The following is a 22,646-nucleotide window of genomic DNA, read 5'->3' on the forward strand; positions in this document are numbered from 1 at the left end:
ATGTAAAGCATTGCATTGTAAACAGCGTGCACATATTTACATGCTTTATACACTGAACATTGTCACATTTTATTTTTTATTTCTTTATATTGAAAACAGTGGTGTCATGATTATAGTAACTCATTAATTGAGATTACGATTAATTGACAATTTCGCAATTATTTCTCCTGAATGTCATGTAGAAATGATCATATAATTTTGTGTGTCTTACAAGTCAAATAACTGTCAAAAATTGTGATGATTCAATTTAATCCTTTGTAAATTGTCCTCTGCATTATAAGATTAATACTCTTAAATTTATTAATTACATTAATTTAATAGATGAACAAAATGTAGAAATATGATAATTCTGTAAATCACTATAAAGTGACCATAACAAAAATGACTGCAAAGTCCAGAGCGTCCAAACTAAAAAAGAGATGATCAATTATGAATATAATGGTGTTGTCTACCTTTAGATGCTTTAATCAAACTGATCAACACACACAAATACAAAGCTGATATGATTCAAAACATAGAGAAATATTATTTGAATCTCCTTGTGTCTTCTTTATGTGCACAATGATTGTTGCTATAATAATTGCAATCAGATGATTATATAATATTTGTTACAGCTCTTAATTTGAGAATTGTGTGCAACATAATGCATCAAATATATTGGATTCATATTGAAACCATAGATGATTCTCATACCGCTTTAAGCTTGAGGCGGCACATCTATGCCAGCGGTGCCAGCAGTTGGCTCTGGTGTTGCCGGATGACGCATGTCTGTGTTCACACCCTCAGTCACGTGACCGGCTGGTGGTGGAGCTGTGAAAAAAGAAATCTCATTCAGCAGTCTGTGTGAATTCTTTAAAACAGACCTTATTTAAACACTGAAGAAACGAATCTCCTCTTCGCTCACTTTGAAAACAAGAAAAATGTTACATTGCAACACATGAATGCTAACTTTGACATTTTATATGCATTTTATCTTGTGTTGCCCAAGCAACAACCAGCAATATGTATCTTACTTAACCTTTAATATATTTTTAATTGTCATGTGTGTGTCAGAATTTAGAAAAGACATGAAGTAAAAAGGGTTTCAACATAACTAAAAATAAATTGGCTGTGCCATGATTTCTGACTGAGGAACTTTATTGTTTTTTATATATTATTTTATCTAAACAATTTTGTGAAAGGGCGAGGGTCGTTTTTCGTATACATATTGTTGGTGTCATTAAGTACATCAGTTTATTTTCTGTCTGTAGAGAGTAACATCCTAGAATCGCCCACATCTGACACAGTATGTTTTGATATCAATATTGATCTCTCTCTCTCTCTCTCTCTCTCTCTCAGGTCTTATCGTGTATCTGGGTATGATGGTGGGTGCCTTTGTGTGGGGAGGTCTGGCTGACAGAATCGGACGCAAACAGACTCTTCTTATCTCTCTCTCCATCAACAGCGTCTTTGCCTTTTTCTCCTCCTTTGTTCAAGGATACAGTTCCTTCCTGTTCTGTCGTTTGCTTTCGGGCGTAGGGTAAATGAAAGTTTTACATCACTTACAGTCCCTGTATACTCAATAATGCGACTATAACAAATTTACAGATCAGTTTACTTGTTTCTGGTGATTAATATCAAGGGTGAAGTGTGCAATGTTGTGTGCCATTATCATCACCAAAACATGGAAAAATAATGACGTTTTTAAAAAGAAGTGTACTTTATATATCTATACACTTCAATTTTTGTATTCTTTACTTTAATATAGCATTATAGCACTATAGCACAATAACCTGAACCACTAAGGTTATTTTCTGTTCATTTTTTATTCTCTTTCTCTGCAGAATTGGAGGTTCTATTCCTATCGTGTTCTCGTATTATTCTGAGTTTCTGGCTCAGGAGAAGCGTGGCGAGCATTTGAGCTGGCTCTGCATGTTCTGGATGTTTGGAGGCATCTATGCTGCTGCCATGGCCTGGGCCATCATCCCTCACTATGGTAACCGTTAAGCTTTTTTGGGGGGGGTGTAATTGCAACAATTTTCACCTTGTGATCAATAAGCGATGCCGAAGCTTAGAAGAAGAAGACACATCATAAATCTCATAAGTCTCCTTTACAAAAAAGTTTTGAAGGTCTGGTTGCCATGGATACTTTCCAGACACACCAGTCATTTGTCACAATAGTTTGATAATTGGGTCTAAAACATTTAGTGTATAAGCACGTCTCTCCTCAGGGAGTTTATTTTTCCTTAGCATCAGCAGTTTGGTGTACAAACTGTGCCAGTCACGGCCTGGGTTATGAATAATAATTACAATATGTGACATTCATTCTAACTGATCTGGTGAAATGTGGATGTGGGCAGGTGAATACACGGTAGGTGAGCACTAGCCATTGTGGGATTATCGTTGACCCAGTGCATGTTTGTTGACCGCAGCAGACCGATGTTTTTGTTTAACCTGGTCGGTTACATGTAACAGTACATTTATTTTAAGCTTCACATTGGGTTCAAAACAAATAAACCTCTATAGAATGAAGATTATACCCAAAAGGAGGGTGCATTTCCAAAGTGAAGCACTTTAATAAGTTTGCAGTGTATTGTCATGAAAAAACAACAATTAAACACCAAATACTAACCAATTTCCTAAATACTCTTGAGTTATGAAAGCATATTTTGAATTCTTTCAGACGGATACATTTCATCAAAGAGAGTTTTTTTTGTTGACTAATACATGTCACTTTCTGTTAACCAGGCTGGAGCTTTCAGATGGGATCCGCCTACCAGTTTCACAGCTGGCGAGTGTTTGTGCTGGTGTGTGCTTTTCCATCTGTCGCCGCTATCGCTGCCCTGACCACTATGCCAGAGAGCCCACGCTTTTACCTGGAGGTCAGTGATCTTCCACATCACAGTTACATGAGCTTTCACCTCTGTTCTTAATCCTATAGGTAAAATACAAACAGTCATCGCTGGTAGGAAATATTTATTAATGAATGTCAATTTAGAAGGAATAAAGTTGACAAAATAAATACAGAGGACAATGCTCGATTCATGTTATGATTTGTAAATCGTTTTTTAACTTGTCTTATTTCTGATTTATTTATTTATATACACAAACGGTCAAAAATGTTTACATAATGTATGTCTTATTGCATCAAAAAGTTTGCTTTGTTTGAAATATAAAACATGACGCACCAACACTGTGAAGAGTTCGTCCATTTAGGCAGCTACTTTTTGTAACGTAATAAGTGGTAACTATGGTAACCAAGATTACTTCCCTTGGAACTGACGGGGCCTACTTGCGGACCGTATCTAGGAATCATCCTAGTTGATTCCACTACAGACTAACAGAATTGTTTTTACAGAATGGGAAACATGATGAAGGATGGATGATTCTGAAGCAGGTCCACGATACAAACATGAGGGCTAAAGGACACCCAGAGAGAGTTTTCTCCGTGAGTGCCACAGCATCTCTACACTCACTCCTCAATAACAAACAGAACAGAAACGATCTGTGGGAATTTTCATTTCTCAGTATGAACAATAAATTATGCAGTTAGGCTTATGAGTTTTCATTTGTCGGGCTGAACTGGAACTCAAAATGGCTTTAAATTAATAAGGACAATAAACAGTTAGCCTGTCATAAATTAGCATAATAAAATCAGGGTTTAATTAAAAATGATGTCTGTTTCATTACGATGTGACCGTTGTGTAAAAGCTTAGTCACTCAAGGCATATATAGTTAATTTAGTCAGAACTAAAGGGAATGTTTACTATACGTAGATGTACAATAAAGGCCCTCAAGTGTCTCTTTTTGCTCAGTAAACACAGCTCACCTCACATACAGATACCAGTGTTCTTTCTATACAGCTGTATATAAAGATTCTAAAAAGGGAAACCACATACAACTGTCCCCTCTGGTGTGTATAAGTAATAAGTATAAGTCTCACTGCACGTGTTGTCAAATCCACAGGTCACCAACATTAAGACGGTGAAGCAGATGGACGAGTTGGTCGATATGGGCGGTGAGGGCACCGCATGGCATATGCGATGGAGGATCAAGCTGACCAATCTCTTCCATCAGGTACTGTACAATAAACACAGCCGGTAGCTAAGAAATGGAAGTCCTAATAGAAATCTGCAGTTTGCAACAAATCTTTTAAAGTGTTTTAAAGAGGCCATGTTTTTGTAGCTTTTCTCTTTTTTGTAAATGTGCACCAACAAGTCATACATATTGTTTACAACCAGATTCACCCTGATTTTACCATGGTATCTTTAAGATATCTGTTGCAAAGGATTTCTGTTATAATAGTCTTCCTGGTTATAGACTTGCATGTGAACAGAATAACAATAGTACATTTGCCTGTTGCTGATGTGTAAATGAAGGTGGTCAAAGTTGTGTTTTGGTCTGGGTGGAATCGGCAGGAAGCTTTGTACTAAGAATGTGTACACTATAAAAAATATGAATTATTTTCAACCCAGCTTTGGATCAAAAGGACGAACCTGAACCATTGAGTTAAAATAATTAAGCCAAAAAATATTTATATTTTACCCACCAATGGGTTAAAGCATACTTATAATATGTTATTCTACAACCTGATAGTTGGGTTTGTCACTTTTTGACCCAACGATTGGTTAAAAATAACCCAGAATGTTGTTAAGTCTAGAGGAGTATAGTATGTCATTTTTAAGTCGCGTTTTAAAGTGCTCATCGTACGATCACTAACAACAAGTTGGTATGATTTATTAGGGTCTTCATGAAATGTCTGGAACATAATTTGCTTAAAAACACTCAATGTCATTGTAAACAAAACCCTTTTTACCTCGTCAAAAACAGCTATGCTCACAGCCACCCGTTTTGGTGTATGTCTCTTTAAATGATAATGATTTACTACGAACCCCTTCTGTCCGGCGGGTCAACACAACACACGTGTAGTACTGCCATAACAATCGTTTAGATAAATGATGTTTCCTGAACTCCTCCGCGGTTTAATTTCGTTTTAAACGTCTCAAATCATTCGTCCGGTGACTAAAAAATTTGTCACATCAAATATCTCATCCTAGTAACACGCCCATGTTGTGCTGCCTATAATCCACGGAATGTGCACCTGCCGATTTTAGCTGAATTACGTGGATTGTCAGTGCTTGTCATTGACAAGTTAATGTAAGAGCATAACTACTATGCTCTGTTTGCTGTGACAAATTATTTGAGAGGTTTAAAATGAAACTAACCACAGTGTTCGCCCCTGTTCATTAGCAAAACAATAGTGACAGCCTTCCGCAGCTAAACAAATGCACACACATAATGTATTAACATACATACTGCTAATCTCCAAGTGCCCATTTTCCAAATAACATAAATGTGGAGTTAGTTTAACACTGGCTTTGAATGTTCTATATAGCCCGTGACTGACCTAGCTCTCTTCGCTATCATATGCTAATGTTATCCTCCTATATAGACACGGTAGATGAACGTAAATTCAGACTGTTGATGAATATTACTTACATCGGCAGATTTGTCTCGTTCAGTCGGTCTCGATCCCTCTTGAGGAACAACTTTGAAGCTAATCCTGCTTGTACTGTCCCAGGTTGATAAAGCACTCTGGCTTGAAGTGATTTGTGCAAACAAGCAGGTTTTTAATTTTGGTTTCTGAGGGATTTACACTAAAATCTCTTCCGATGTTGGGACTCTAAACAAAGACTTGTGTTCGTCTGTGCAGCCAACTACATTACATTTTGCATGTTGTCCACAAAATTTAGCCATGGCGTCAAGTACCCTGTCTCTTGTGAAAATAGCAATGGCGGCAGCGCCGTGGGGGGGTTTGTGTAGATTAAGGGGGGGTAATACTATAATAAGAGCCTGCGTCTACGTCACAACAGGAGCGAAATCTGAACGGCTCGATTTCTCAAATGCTTGCAGAGAAAGGCTTACCAAAACAAACTTACTGGGTTCTTGTTTATCACATTTCTGGAGTTGGTAGCTTCTTTGGGGACCCGATTATAGCACTTAAATGCAGAAAACGTGAGATTTTCATTCGATGAGTCCTTTAAAGCTGTTTTTAAAAAAGCTGTATTTTTAATCAAATTGTCCAGGTGTGGAGCAACTTCCTGACAGTCTTTAATCCAGAATACAGGAGGATCACCTACATGATGATGGCTGTGTGGTTTTCCATGTCCTTCAGGTAAACAATGACCGCGATGTAGACTGTATTACAGACGTTCAATATGACTTAAAAGTATCTCATGTTACGTTTATTAATATGTCCTGTTTATGATGTTTCATTTTAGGACACTGCCTGTTTATCCAGGCAATGAGAGTTATAATGAATTGCCTCATTCGCATGTTTTTAATCTCTTTTTGCCCTCCGCTCTGATCACAGTTACTACGGCTTGACTGTTTGGTTCCCTGACATGATCAAGTATCTGCAGAAACAAGAGTACTCCTCACGCACAAAAGTCTTCATCAAAGAGAAAGTGGAGCATGTGACATTTAACTTCACCCTAGAGAACCAGATCCACCGGAATGGAGAGTACTTCAACAACAAGTAAGCACTGGTCACCGGCAGCAGGCAAACACTTGATGTGTACTTTTCTATCATAAATAAAATTCTCAATTGTGTAATTCTTTTTTGTCCTTTTGTAGCGTTATGTGTCAAATAAAACCAGAAGATGCAGAGAAGTTAATAACATTTTATGTGTTAACCCTTGACCAGTCCTCAATCTGTTTTGTGGACTGCTAGATGTAGTGAAGAGCGTTTCAATTACTTGAAGACTTCGGAGGTGGCTGCCTATGGGGACTGCAAGACAGCTCACTAGATTTAACTCACAGTAATTGTAATTTAGATGCTTTGATGTGAGGTCTGTGATAGTGTTATAGTCCTCGAGCACTTTCCGACTCTTTAATCAGTATGTGACCTGCACTTTAAGCGACAAAATGTGGCCCAATTATCCACAGCTTTTGCATTTCATATAGATAAAGGAAGAAGACTATTTTACATTCAGCTAATCAGAAAGATATTAAATATGTTTGTGAGCTTGTCCTATCTTTATCTGGGTAGTTGACAAATATATTTGAAATTATTATTAATAATATAATATATCGTTTTTTTATAATAAGAGAGATTTAGGGCGCTATCATACACCTGGCGGAATGTGGCGCAAGGTGCAGCGCAAATGTTTTTGCTAGTTTCAGCCTGACATTTCCCGTCCTGCACAGCGTTGTTGAAATAGCAAATGCATTTGCGCTCATTTGTGCGCCCATGGGCGTGTTGGTCTAAAAAAAGAGGTGTTTTCAGACACATTGTTGGCGCGTTGCTATTTTGAAGAGCTGAAAATGGACTGTGCCATAGACCAACTCAATATTTTTTGGTTATTTAAAGAGCGCGTTAGTATAAAATGCGCCTCTGGGCGGGTCCACAATGCCTTTTTACTTTATTTATTACACAGAGGGAAGCGCAGCAGCACACAAACATGCCAAATATAAAAATAAATGGCTTCTCTGGAGAACCGTCCAGTCTTTGCTCTTGCAAAATCTGCCGTGTGAATAGCGAATCCGCCCATGGCGCGAGCACAACTGACTCTTAAAGGGATAGTTCAGCCAAAAACTCAAATACGCTGTTAATTTACTCACCCTCAGGCCATCCGAGATGTAGGTTACATTTTTTCTTGAGTAGAGCCATAAAGAATATTGTTTGGTAAATCTGCAGCCCTCTCTGTTTCATATAATGGGAGTATATGGAGTCCACCTGTCTAAGAGTTCTTAAAGCACATAAGTCAAAAAGCGGCTCCTGGTGACATGTTGACGTTTCATGAAGCGAATCGTTTGCTATTTTCATAAAACTGAACGTAATTTTCAATAATATTAGCCATAATGTAATCAAAAATGTAATCATAAAGAAGCTCTCTTTATTATCTCAGTTGTTTCTCCTAGAAAGCAATGTGAATAATGACAATTTAATATTTTGATTACTTTGGATTTCCTGATGAGCAGAATCAGTCTTAAATCTTTGTAATTTCTCAGATTCGCCAAGACATTAAACTTTGCTATTTGTTATTATCTTTTTTCTTTTAAAAAAGATTAAAGCGGCCCTAACACACAGGGTTTCTGCCAATCTCATATTAATCTTGCATCTTTTAGCGCTGGGACGGCTCCATATATCAGTCTCAAACGATCTCCAAATCCAGGGTTATATCCACAGTTTATATAACATTCATCAACCAAATGCAGTGAATAAACAAACACCTGAACTTCGCGAACATATGCTCTCTATCTCCTTCCTGCACAAAAGTGAAAGTGATGTCAACGCATGCTCCTTCTTCTGCTCTCCATGCTGTCGCGTGGGCATGCCGCGTGCTTTTCCGGGAGAATTATCCAATAAGGGACCAAGAACAATTGTTACAAAACAGTTTTATATGTTTGAAAAAAACTTTCCAAAACCTGTATGATCGCTGGGGGAGTGTATTGAGCACAGAAATACTACATTATACGCCCAGCTTGTTTAACAAGTAAAGAAGTCATAATGCATGACACATCGTTGCAGAGGCCCTTTAAGGGAAACGTATGATACATATGTGACACTTGTTCAATTATCTTTCATTTACGTCTCCTGGGTTATGAAATCATCTGAGCAGTTTTCCTTCTTCCTTGTCATTACAGGTTTTTGAATCTGAAGATGAAGTCTATGGTATTTGAAGATTCCCTGTTTGAGGAATGCTACTTTGAGGACATCACATCAAGCAACACCTTCTTCAGGAACTGCACCTTCATCTCCACCCTGTTCTACAACACCGGTGAGAACATCCCCTCATCCCTTTATGAGCAAATACAGCGTTTCGGTTGATTTTTCTTGAATGTTTTTGTCAGTCAGGCATATAAAATAAAGATTCCAGCCGCAGTCTTTTCCCATAATCTTTTATGTGGTATAAAGATAATCATAAGTGTGTTTTCCCTCGGTCAAAATGGCCCCGGTTTGTGGAGCTGTTGGATGCATTGAAATTGTTTCAGGTATCCTAGCAACAACAGCTCAGATTCTTCCTCAGCTGTCTTTCACAAAATGATAATCTGCATTTTATGACTCAATTATGCTGGACGTTTGTGATTGTTCCTCCAAGTGTTGCAGGCTTCAGATTAATGCAGTGACAAAAACCGCAGCTGTCTACCTAGATAAATATTTAGGCGTACATAGACACAAACATTGTTCCAGAAGTTAAAGAGGAATGTACTTAATAAAAAATCAAATATGGTGAACAAAATGAGCAAAGATATGTATATTGTAATTTAATACTAAAACGTATTTTTACAGAATCAGCTAATTGATATTGTTAATTTAAGATAATGTTTAAATACAGCCGCGGAAAAAGTAAGAGAAATTTTTATTTAATCAGCATTTCTAGATGTATTGTGGCCGTTCCAGTCCAGTTTCTGTTGAATTTCAACTAAATCAAACCTCAGGAGTGACATAAAATCATCCAACAGCAATGTGAAAGACTGACAGCATGACACTGTAATAAAACATGAGAACTGTCATAACAATCCAGGTAAATACATAAAATGTAAAAAAAATCCTAAATACATGATTAAATATTACTGTTGTATTGCTTGAAAGTTAATATAAACTTGTTTTCTTTGCAGTATTTGAGGTTTAAAAAAATATTTTCTGTTGTTTTTACCTGTTTCTCCTGGTTTTATTTTCTGCAAAAAATCAAGACAGTTTTCTTGTAGCTCAGTGGTTAGAGCATGGCGCTAGCAACACCAAGGTCACGGGTTTGATCCCAGGGGATTGTACATACTTAGAAACAAATGTATAGTATAATGCAATGTAAGTCGCTTTAGATATAAGCATCTGCCAAATGCGTAAATATAATGCAAATACATGCAAATAGAGACAATATATTACTTTTTAAATTTGGTATAAATATTGTTACAGAATGAAAAAGAAATTATTTTTACCTGAACACATACCTATTAATAGTAAATTCCGAAAACGTAAAATATTTTTGAAATGGCCTCTTTATTTTGCCACGTCTCTGTATACAGAATGATATAATCTCATTAACATTAGTAGCTCAAATCCGATTCTGTTGGATTCAGTTGTTGAGCCCAAAGGTCAAACAGGCTCCCGTGATTTTCTCTGTTTTCTATGCCATGAAGACTGGCACATCTATAATGCAGTGCTCAGCAGTATCTCTGTTTAAAATGCATGCATTGACATGTAAATGCATTATTCATGCAGAAAAATCTATTGATCCGTATAAATGTCTGACCTTTAAGCACTTACCCATTAACCCAGTAGGAAAAGGATGTCGAACACACGCCTAATGTATAAGTAATACATTTCCTTATCCAGAGTTATTTGTACTTTATAAATAACGGACATCCAGAAATATTAACTAAACCTTTTTTTCAGCTATATGCACAGAAAGACACAATAAACAATACTCCATTAGGTTTATAGATATACCTGGTAAAAGAAGAGTACGCTTGCAGGGACCTCAAGATTTGCATGTAATGTAAACAAAAGGTGATGTGTTGGTTAATGAGGCTCTTGTCCTTTTTTGTTTAGACCTTTTTAAGTACAGACTCATCAACAGCAAACTCATCAACAGCACCTTCCTGCATAACAAAGAGGGCTGCATGCTGGACTTCAGCGACGATAACAACGCCTACATGATATACTTCGTTAGCTTCCTCGGCACGCTCGCTGTCCTACCAGGAAACATCGTGTCCGCTTTGCTTATGGATAAGCTCGGTCGTCTAAGGATGTTGGGTAAAAAAACGTTTTGCATTAATGCAATTACTTTAAGAAGGCAATTACCCTGTGTAAAAACGATGGATATTTTCTCACTGTAGCGGGTTCCAGTGTGATATCCTGCATCAGCTGCTTCTTCCTGTCGTTTGGAAACAGCGAGTCGGCTATGATCGCATTGCTTTGTCTCTTCGGTGGCATCAGTATTGCATCGTGGAACGCTTTGGATGTGCTCACGGTGGAGCTGTATCCCTCTGACAAGAGGTGGGCCAAGTTTGGGTTTCTGTCATTAATGTAATTCTTGAATATCGCAACTATTGTAGCATTTTCATTATATGAACGTTATACCGTTATATCTCAGATATTCACAACATTGTTTGGAGTCATAAATAATAATTCATGGTTTCACATTTGTGCTGCATTGCCTCTGCAGTGCAGATCAAATGCATCATTATTTTAGGGAATATCTAAAAATTCTCATCAAAATGTGATTTGAGTGCATTCTTGGAAAGAAAGTATATTGACAGTGCCTGTGTGCTGTTTAGCGCCCCTAAGTGGTCAATCGATGAACAGCTGTTATATTAGAAAACATCAGGGATTTTATGTGTCTATTCTGTTGTAAACAAATACAGTGAGATTGACATTGCATTTCATATCTTTTTTCACAGGACAACAGCCTTTGGGTTCTTGAATGCCCTTTGTAAGTTAGCTGCAGTTCTGGGCATCAGCATCTTTCAATCGTTTGTGGGCATCACTAAAGCGGTGCCCATCCTCTTCGCTTCGGGTGCTTTGGCCGTCGGAAGCTTCTTGGCTCTCAAGCTTCCTGAAACTCGTGGTCAGGTGCTCCAATAGTCCAGCATTTCAGCCCAACAGGTGGCGTGCTTAAATATGGATTGCCCATTTTGTGTCGCCCGTATTCCAAACCCCGTTCGTGAGTGAGCGATGCTGGATGCAGCCGAAACAATTTCCACATTTACAGATCAGTTAGCGATATGTTCATTCCTCCAACCTGTGCAATTGTATTATAACTAAATTTTTCGTCTCATTTAAATCTGTATGTATAAATCTGTATTCCCTGATTTCTTGGGTAGGGAATATCAATAGTATGTATTGTAGTATGTCTTTCCAAAATGCAGATCAGTTTATTTCATTTAAGAATGAATCCCTGACCCCATTCCGATGTCTTGTCTCAGAGAAATAATAGTGTGTGAATGCGTAGAAAAACTGCCATGTGAAACACATTCCGGCTTTGCGTTCTTTATGGTGTGGTTGTGAGATTTAACATGATATGTTAACATTCCCTTTATCCTTCTTTCAATCCCTCGTGTGATTTGAAATCCATCACTGAGGACCGGGGACGTAAGTAAGTAGATATTTGAATAGACCGTGTTGATCTAGTGGTGATGGTTGTTGCGTTTGCTCTAGTTGTTTGTGTCCCAAGAACTCTTTAAAAAGCTCAAAAACATAAAACTTGCACGTGATCCCGTAATTGTCTGCAATTTCGGCTCGAGTGCTCAAGTTTCAGTGCAATTATTGTTATAGTCACGTCATTTTATTCAGTACAAAGGTTTACTGTAGCACTCAATTTTGGTTTCACTCCATCTGCTCTTACTGTTTTAACATGTCTGATTAATGAAGGTGTTGTGCATGTACCGAAGTGTGAAAATTCATAAGAATAGGCTTGAAAATAGCGAAACATAACTGAAGGAAGCGCTCTGTCTACCCATGATTCTCTGTCTACCCATGATTCTTTGGACATATAACAATAGTTATTGGGTTTCAAAGGCAAAACATTCTTTCAGTTTTGTAATTCTCTATATTTTGCATTATTGTTTTATTATGCTTACATCGGAACACCCGAGAGTTTGTTTGTGTTTCTCTTGATGTCTACAGTGTAGCTCTGGTTGTGTCCCCATGAATGTGCACAAGTGAGAGTTACACCGACTTTGACCACCAATGTGTCCTGCAGTAAACATGCTCCTTCAAAACATTCATTCAACACATGCGGCTAAAAACGAAAAGAAAAAATAAAGCACAAGGTGACTTGATTATACTATCCAAACCAATAGGTTTATTTTGATGAATATGTAAATTATGTATTGATTATAAATATATATAAAAACGAGCTGTTAATCAAGTTTGTCTGTTTAAAAACTCTTTATCTAATAATAAATATACAAATAAATATATATACATGTATGTATATATATATATATACTTTAAGGAAAAATACTTTCATGTTCAGATGTTGATCTAGTACCAACTTAAAGTCTTAGATTCATTTTGATGTATGTATATACTGTTGAAGGATTTTTTGTTATTTTTTTAATTATCAAAGTAAATATGTTAAAAAAAGTGACTGAATAACACAGCACACGCAGACACCCTCATAAATGTTTTCTCTCGTGTTCTTATAAAGAAACTGAGGTATCTGTTTGTCTGTGAGGATGTGTGGAAGTATGTGTGCTTGCATGTTGAGTGTTCTCTGAATATTTGTATTCATTTATATAACTGTTTATGAGCGTTTGATTTTATAGTATTTTTTACTTTGAGTATCTGTAGAAACAGATGTCGTGCAACATGCAGGGTGAATTTTTGCTGTATCATTGTTAACCTGATGTTCTGAATTGTTTGGTGACATGGTAGCAGTAACGAAATAGAGCATCAAAAACAAGCCACAGAAAGATACTTTAATGGTTCTTAAAACTCCAAATTACATAAGCAATTATTTGATGAAAATTCTATTGGACAAGCAGCAAAAAATCTCAAATTCGGCTCCATCTAACCAAGCACAATAATACTAGTTTCATGGAGAACTAGTCTTTCTTGTGCAAGCAAAAAAAACCCCGATAGGGATACTGCCCACCCGGTTAAAAGCTATTTTCCGTCTCTGATGCTTCTGAACAAGCTACACTGCAACAGTTTTTTGGTCTCATTCAACTTTGTTTACTGCCATTTTGTAGGATAGCAGCCATATTATGTGCTCAGAGTAAACACACAACACAACCGGCCATTTTAAATATAAAGGGACTTTTTTAAAACAACTTAAAGACGTACACACAAATAATAATTCAACCAAAGTAGTTAACACAAACTATTTCTTTTAGGCTCAAATGCAACTTCTGATAATGCGCTTTAAATAGGTAAATAATGACCTTATAGTTCAATTCTTTTAGAGAAAGTGACACTTTACACATTATGACGTGAAAGCCAGCTTGTTTTCCTAACGTGCCACACGTCGCAAAGTTTTAAAAGGAACCGTCCTAGAAACTGCCATCCCTGCCGTGACCTTTAGTCAGCGTTCTTAGCGTCACAGATGCTGTGGTGACAATCTTTACGTGTGCCATGTGTGGAAAGTGTGCGTCTATAATTGCCAAATATTTTCTACTTCTTCGGTTTGTAGATCTCACATCATGGCATGCAGAAGAAATTACCACATTACACATTCACTTTTAAGTGAGTTAAGTGAGCGAGCATTAAAAGAAATAGACACACGCATGAATAGCACAAAGTTTTGAGGCTCATAGATAGGCTAAATCTCCATCGGGTCTAGTGTTTTACTGGAATGGGACGCATGCACTTGATGCTCTTGTAAAAGTTGAGATTGAAAATAAAGCTATTGTTCTTGAACAAGCCCGAAAGCTGGTTACAATTAGCGGATAGGCTAAAAGACATCAAATGAAAATTTGCGTTGGTCAGACACTTGCGTTTGTATGCAACACCAGCCATCTGTTGATATAAAACTCCATTAACGTCGCTGTCACGATTTCCCATTTGCCTACTTTACCGTGAAACATTTTCTCACAACATTTTTTTCTCACATTCGTTTTCAAGTCCTGCAGTGTGTAACTGTTCATTGTCACATCTCAAATGTGTCGCCGTTGTTCATGGAATTACAAATGAGTGTGTAATAATTGCTGTTGTATGCTGTGAACTGCTGAATTACAGTAACTTATCTCAGTGAAGCTATGACTTATCTCTATGTAAAAGCAGACCTGGATTTGGTGCACTTCATCACTTAAGATTGTGTACTGGTTGTAAGACTTTTGGATTTTGTTACAGGGTCTTTTCTATTTCTAAACGTGTTCACTTAACAACAATCAATCTTGTGTGCAAAAAGAAATCAAAGCAATAAGTGGTAAACATGTATCCTTGCTCGAGCCCCGAACTATTGGGATAGGAAGCACACTAAAATGGCCATGTTCAATGAAACAGCTGAAAGAAAAAAGGCCAACATCTGTGTACTCTAGAAATATAGGCTGCCATAGGTCTTCTGATGCTTTTGTCAGTTTCAGTGTATTGCCATAATTTAAATGTGACAGAGAGTTTATCACCTTATCATTGTACTGTGCTGTAGAGATTGTAGTTGTTTGTATGTAAAAGAATAAATATGTGGAACAATAAAACAAAAAACGTAAAAAATGTTGACAATATTATAAGAGTACTGTTTATTGTTCATTTTGTGATTTGTTTTCTTGTATATGAGAAGTAAAATGATGTTGGCATTATCACTGAATATATAATATTCCATCCTTACCAAAATGGTTCTGCATTAAGCCCTACGGCTTTTGAGAGATTTACTTTTTTGTCGCGTATACGGGGGAATTTGTGCAGAAAAACTCATTTCGTGGTTTTGAATCATACATGCAAATAATAAACAAATGTTATAATACTTGAATAGATTGCGTTGTCGATGCATTTACTACATGTGGAGGTTTTAAGTTAGGGGTTTGGGCTTTCTGTCAATTTCTTTGGTATATATACTTATATATTTTTGACATATAGTCTACAACTTTAAAATAGTGATAAATAACACTTTGACTTAATTCTGGATCCCATGGAGAAAGTGTGAACAGCGTGAATTATTAGAGGCAGGCCTGCGGTTTTGCACACTCGGGTAACTCGGGTCATAAAACCTTTATAGCAACTCAAATTGTGTTGTATTATCGTTATATTTAGAATTAAACTCTTCAGAATGTTTATTATACTTTTAACGTTCAAGCCTTTTATGCATTGCGCGGATCTACAGTCGAATAAAGTACCGCGAGAGAGATTCGACAACAACTCTCGCGGTGTTTTGATGTCATACTCCGATCAGTCTGCGCAACGCCGCATAAAGCTGAACCGCTGTACACTCGCCGATAGGCGGCAGTAACGTCTTGAAACTGATGTAGGGTATGTATGCACGAGCACGAATCGCTTCCTGTTTGTACAAACAACACGGACAGTCCAGCGTGAAAGGTGATAGAAATTATTTCCACTTTCTATTATGCTTTTATTTCTTTACAATGCTATTTGTCTGATGGTTGATTAAATATGCCTTAGAAATGCTATTTTAAAGAACACGACGTGGACGGTGTTACACAGCGATGTAGAATAATCTAGAACATGTTATATTACAATCAGTCTTTCTGTTAGGCTGCACTAAGTTGCACTTTTGTTCTATAGAGGGCAATAAACAAATAGATATGATTCAATTTTGAGTTGACTATTTTAAGTAGATGTTGTATTTTGTACATTCAAGGCATTTCCTAATTTTTCCTTTACATAATGCAAATATTTAAAAACGAAACATTTATTTTGATTATAACGTTATAATGTTTACTTATAATATTAGTTATAATAAATGCATTTTTAAAGTAATGTCTTTTAAGTCACCCTCCATCCTTTTAGCTATTTTAATATCCATTAGCATCACCTTTTGCTTTAACTTTTTATTATATTTGTATTATGTTCTATTTATAATATAATTATCTGCAAAGTGTAGTTTTTAAAAGCATGTCGTGTTTTGAACCTTGACAAAAAATGGCTGTGCTTTAGGGTTCCAGGAACAAAAGTAACATGGGTGATTGTCGACAAAGAAACAGTTATTGTGTCCTATGATGTGACGGCAGAATGAGAACAAACTGTTTATAAGATATTATTTTGTATTAACAATAATATATATAATCCAAAATAACATCACAGAGCTTGATCTTCATTTGGCACATGCACGTTATATTTGTTAACTACAGAAGTATATGTTTTCTTTCAGGTTGTCTTCTCTCTACCCCCTGATGCTGTCCAGTGCTCTTCGGTGCCTGCGCCCTTCTTGTTTCACTCTCGCCTTTTCCAGACAACTGTTACATCATCAGCCCCACATGGAACACAGTGGTTCCCGACCCGTGGAGACCACCATACGGACCAAACTGACCCAAGCTCTCGAACCCGAGCACATGGAGGTCCTAAACGAGAGTCACATGCATGCCGTGCCCCCCGGTTCAGAATCTCACTTCAGAGTTCTCGTGGTGAGTCCACAGTTTGAGGGTCTGTCCCTCCTGCAGCGTCATCGGCTTGTAAACGAAGCCCTGAAGGAGGAACTCAGTACCTGCATTCATGCCCTCGCCATCCAGGCCAAGACTCCCCAGCAGTGGAGCAGCAACCCCAGTCTGGCCAAAAGCCCACCATGCCTGGGGGGATCCAAACATGATAACACAATGGCTGAGAAATTGAAGGCAGGTCGAGACTGACTGTGGAAAAACGGTTTATTTTAGAAACAAACTCTGTTCTTAGAGGATTTATTGTTGTTATGGTCAGATATGAAGTGAAGTAAACAGGTGGTTTGTTGCTCTTTTGCTTCATGCGGATATCGGAAGTTTTATCTGACCTAGATAAATATTTTTCCTTCCTCTATATATAAACCTCAATAAACACAATTTCTTCATATTGGGTTGGACTGGTTAAGTAATATAATATAACATAAACTCTGCTTTTCAGTATTTCAGATTTATCACCTGGAACTCAGATGCTGTGAAATTATGAGCGGTTTTAAAGCCTTTTAAAATGTGACAAGTAAAATGGAAACTAAAAAAACAAACCTACAACCTTGTTTATTGCAGTTTCATCTTTCTGGCCTTCGCTGTGCCAACTGAATTCAATTAAAAAATTGCATTATGAAAATGGACATATTTTCATGACCATTAGTCATCCCTTTACCATCACTGGCTTTGGTGTGTAATACATCTATGCCTGGTTTCACTGACAACACTTAAAGGTCCACTGTTTTAAATTTAGCGTCATCTAGCGGTTAGGTTAAAAAAATCCAACTAACAATGTTGTCACATTTTTGCTTCTTTGCCGAAGGAGATAACATATTAACGAAACAAAACAATCTTTAAGCAGTTTGTCCATTTTGGGCTGCTGTAGAAACAATATCACAAATGACAGATAGAAATAACGGTAGCACTTTATTTTACAACCCTATTTCCCATGGACATACTGTGTACTTATTATATATATTTTTACTAGGTACAAAACCTGAACCTACTCCTACACCTAACCTTATCCTATGTAGATAGGTTCCCTTTCTTAGGTAAGTACACAATAGGTACACGTACTGTAAAATAAAGTGCAAGCGAAATAACTTGTTCTAAGGTAATAAAAACATAACGCTTCATTATGTTTGGTCTTTATACACATCTCAAGACATAGTTATGTATATAATATTGCACTTCTGTCAAAATAACCACCAAAAAATGACAGGCAGCACCCTTAAGTCCAGGCTAAAATTATTATTTGAGTTTCACGATTTTGCTATCTTGTATTTTAGCTCTGTTAGAATGATGTAATTAATCATTTTAAGTAGGATTTAAAATTTGCCCAGCTACCTTACTGTACCTTTTATTAAAGCTTTAGAAATACAATGATATCAAAATCTGTCTATAATTTTTCCTAGTCAGTTTCTTTAGCTCAGTTTGTAAATAACGGGGTAGTACACATACATATAATATTGTATAGCTTGAATGTAATGTAGGTCGTGACTGCTAATGCATAAACGCAAGTGTATATTTGCACCTCCAGAGGGCAGCATAATATCAGTTCAGCATTGTGTGTGATCGTGGATGTTTGTGGAGTGTTGCCTTTATTAAACACGAATGGCCGTTGAATTCGTTTTACAAGTCCAAATATAACATAAAGTTATAATAATAATGATAATTGGTAATTATATGGTCTGTATTGTAACTTCATTATACGTTATATCATTTAAAATACTTCATTGTAAAATAGCAATATTAGTCGAATGTTGTTGATTAGAATAAACTTTCCTAGAAGTTTAAAGGCAAAACATCAAACGTGTGCAAAAACTATGTTTATTGTCAACCTTTCACAGATGCTGAATTCTTTATGATATTATCATATACTGTATGTAGTATATACTGGAACAAATGATCAGTATTCACCAGTTTTAATATCACAGTTATTGATTATACTGGTATATTGTGAGACCACTAGTTACCAAAACAAATACATTTGTTTGTTTGTTTTCTTGAAAGATGTTGAAGGAGTAGTTCACTTCAAAATTTGCCCCAATTCACTTTCCATGGTTAATATTATTCCTACTAATGGGGGCAAATTCAGATGTAAACTACTACTTTAAGATCAACGATGATTACAAACTCACCCTCTGCCCTCATACACTCATATTTTTCATAAAAAGATAAAGAGAAACAATTTTTTTTTTAAATTTGACCAATGCCTATATGTATTTATTACATTTCAATAGATATTGTGGTAATATTGTTCCCAAGAATTCCTTCTGGCCACACTATCATGTCATTGATGTCATGACTGCCCTATTGGGAACCAATGTATTATTTATTATATTGATTTCACTGTATAATGTCTCACATTACAGCCTCCTGAGATTATTGTATTGTGTGATGATGATGAATTGCTTCTGTTTACAGTGTATTCGAGCGGATGGAACCTTTCTTCATCGCTGGAGCCTGGAGTCAGCAGAAGGTAAAACCTCCTCGAGTTCATCCATGCAGAGCAGATGACTCGGGTCACAAAGCCAGTGAGGAATCAGAACAACTGGTGTCGTAGTTTGGCTGGAAAAACAGCAACACGACCGTTTTATGGCTCCGTCCATTAGAGAGAGCCCTAGGGTGATCCCACACAGGTCAAACCCATGCGTGTTTAACGTTCACTGTCTCAAGAGGGCATAGAGGACCCTCAGAACGTGATTTGTGTGCTTGAGTTCCAGGTGTGGCTGTGCCTGAATGATAGCTACATGCTTGATACAAGCCAGAACAGGAAGAGCCATTACACAGGTGGGGCCGGGAGGGTATGCGGCCGAGCGCTTTCCAGCCACAGTGTGACCGAAGGCTGATGTATCCCGGCCGGGGTCACGAGGCTGCCAGGATGGCGTTTTTCAGTGGGAACCGGACTGGTAGTGCGTCAGAGCCGGGAGAGTGATGGTGCCAGGCCTAGCTGGGATTCTGGACAGTACCGTGTTCCCGCCAGCGTTTGATTTACAGGCCTGTGCTGAATCTGGGCTCTATGACACAGCTGACCTCTCTAGGTTGAGGGTCAATAGGTTAGAGATGGGAGCACCAAATGGTTGTCTAAAAAAGCTCCTATAGGGACGGGCCGTCTCTATGGAATAGTCGTCTGTACCGTTCCTCCGTCTGATGCACTGTTTGTGTACTGCGGGGGGTGAAGCGTTTACCATTTGCTGGGAAATGGTCAAGTTTCATTTGCACAAAAAGAAAGCATCATTAAAGTCCATGGTGGCTAAAGAAATAGTTCACTTAAAAATTTACATTTTGTCATTGTTGCATTTGCATGCTTAACTATACATTAATAGATAAATATCTCAAGTACCCATTTTTTGAGTTGTGAACAAAATCTGATATCGGCCACTTGAACCAAACTCTTCAATTGTACATTATTTGAAGCCATCTTTGGTCAAAAAATAGACAAACTCAACAGTTGGGTTATATTAAACCAGAATATGGTTATTTTTGACCCATCAATGGGTTTAGACAACCCAGCATTTTGGGTTGAAACAATCATTTACAACCCAACAGTTGGGTTTGTTCATATTTGACCAAACGCTGTTGTTTGTGTATTTATTTGTATTTGCGTGTTATATATTTCATACCATACAAACCAACTTTATAAATTAACCTGGGTTGTTTAAATTGTTGGGTCATATATAATTTTTTGCAGATTTAATTTAATCAATGGATTGGGTTTGTCCATTTTTTTTTTTTTTAAACTAACCCCACATTTTTTTAAGTGTATATGACCGTTGTAATGCCAGTGATAAACATTCATTGCATTTTGTGTTTTACGAATGAAAGAAAATAATGAGGTTGCAACAATTTGGGGTGAGTAAATGACCCAACTATTCAATTAAAGGGAAAAAGGAAGTTGCTTTTTTCAATCTCAGTCATGTATTTTTGTTTTTCGACAGGCTAAACTTAAACACATGATCTCCAGCAATGTCTGCATTGTTATCAGCCACCAAACAAAGAGTTGAAACAGTGCATTCAGAGGGGATATAATCCGCACTGATTGTTTATCCATTTCGGAGGCGAAGAAGACAATTAGATTTGAGGTGAGAGTAATAGCTCATTAAGTCTTTTTAATTTGCAGGATTTTTTTGTCCGGCTGCTCGGCAAACGAATGACACTAGTGAATGAGAGGAAAAACAAAGCCGGAATGGGCAGGACAATATCCTTGTGTGGGAGAATTAGTTACACTCAGTAGTCCGAGTATTCAAAGCAGAGAGGAGATCAGCGGGGATTAAGACAAAGTCCACACAGGTGGGTGATGGGAGTCACATGACAGCACATTACCTCGTTTGGTATTATATTCTGGTTTTATTTAATGACACGACTCGTGGTGAAATCGGATCTGAAGCCAGGCCAATAAAAACGCTTGTAAATCTTTTCGTAAAATTTAGTTAAAATTCGATAGCGCTTTGAAAGTTGACACAACCCTTTTGAAGTCCATGGAAAAATGAACCTTACACAATTGCATTCACAGTTTGATTCATAAACATAATTACATTTTTAAGTTCCCGCCATGATCCCAGGGTGGTTGCGGGGGTGTTAGGGGTGATTGATAGGCGGTTAGTCGGTGGTCATTTGTTTTACCCATTTTATCTCCACAAGGCAAAAATCACAGATCTGACAACTTAAGAAAGTAAAAGTACATACATCAAACTACACAATTTATTCATGTCCTCAGGCTCTACAATGTAGGACAAGTTATGAATTGGTGAATTTAAAACAATTTTAAGCATGCAATGAAAAAAGCTAGTTTGTTTCAACCCATTGGAGAAAAATGAACAAACCAAACCACTGGGTTTACATAAACCTACACTGGGATTTTTCAACACATGTTTGGGTTTGTCTATATTTTACCCAGCTATGGGTTGAAACAACCCAACATTTTGTGAATGTGAGCAAAAATGATACGTACCTTGAAACACCAGAAATTTTGGACTGCGTTATGCACGTGTCAACATTGTGAAGAACTACAGTTTGTTTATTAGCTCCGTCGTAGTTAGAACTGTCAGCTTTATACGTCTAATTGAACTCTGGGTCAAAGAAACACAACCTGGTAGAATAGCCTTTAAATACCACCATTTTACTGAAATCCCGTTATACAAGCATGCGTTATAAGAGCACAAAAGCCCAGCGATGACCCTTATTTGAATAAAGAGCACATAAACCAAAATCAAGGATTTTTTTTTGCAGTATGTTAATGATGGTTTCTAATTCCCCTCATTAACTTTGACCCTACAGATCCAAGGATAATGTTCTTCCCCTGGAAATCTCCCACTCAGGGTCTAATTGTGTGGACGCGGTGAGCGCAGGACTCAGAGGTCACGGACAGAAAACAAGAGAGAGAATGGAGGGTTAAGCTGAGATGCGTGGCCCTCTGAAAAGAGTCAAAAGCGCCTCGCACCGGCTCGGACAAAAACGTGATCTATTGTTGCCGCGTCAACCCCGCGTGATATATTCTATCCTACACGCATGGACAAAACGGATCTGTGATTATACAAGTGGCGGCGCTCTCCCGGGCTGTGTCCGCTAAAGGAGTTTTGGACACCAGGCCATTTGACCTCCGAGTCTTCTGGTCTTTGTTCCCGTTG

The 22,646-nt window shown here is 37.4% G+C and overlaps 2 protein-coding genes across 2 annotated transcripts in view; both read left to right on the forward strand.

The window, feature by feature from the left end:
• The window catches only part of sv2a (synaptic vesicle glycoprotein 2A), a 30,054-nt gene extending 14,659 nt beyond the window's left edge, over positions 1-15,395 (forward strand). Inside the window, 11 exon segments of the mRNA XM_056762641.1 lie at positions 1,339-1,519; positions 1,824-1,975; positions 2,728-2,861; positions 3,338-3,427; positions 3,946-4,056; positions 6,066-6,154; positions 6,353-6,517; positions 8,629-8,762; positions 10,535-10,738; positions 10,822-10,981; positions 11,386-15,395. Coding sequence (XP_056618619.1) covers positions 1,339-1,519; positions 1,824-1,975; positions 2,728-2,861; positions 3,338-3,427; positions 3,946-4,056; positions 6,066-6,154; positions 6,353-6,517; positions 8,629-8,762; positions 10,535-10,738; positions 10,822-10,981; positions 11,386-11,569 — 1,604 coding nt within the window. The 3' untranslated portion in view covers positions 11,570-15,395.
• Positions 15,396-15,822: 427 nt separating this feature from the next.
• Positions 15,823-17,420, forward strand: bola1 (bolA family member 1). The gene is made up of 2 exons (XM_056762642.1): positions 15,823-15,958; positions 16,752-17,420. The coding sequence occupies exon 2, from the start codon at positions 16,774-16,776 to the stop codon at positions 17,224-17,226; it is 453 nt and encodes a 150-aa protein (XP_056618620.1). The 5' UTR covers positions 15,823-15,958; positions 16,752-16,773; the 3' UTR covers positions 17,227-17,420.
• Positions 17,421-22,646: the final 5,226 nt, after the last annotated feature.

The sequence above is a fragment of the Triplophysa dalaica genome, chromosome 12, assembly GCF_015846415.1.
Source record: "Triplophysa dalaica isolate WHDGS20190420 chromosome 12, ASM1584641v1, whole genome shotgun sequence".
Lineage (NCBI taxonomy): Eukaryota > Metazoa > Chordata > Actinopteri > Cypriniformes > Nemacheilidae > Triplophysa > Triplophysa dalaica.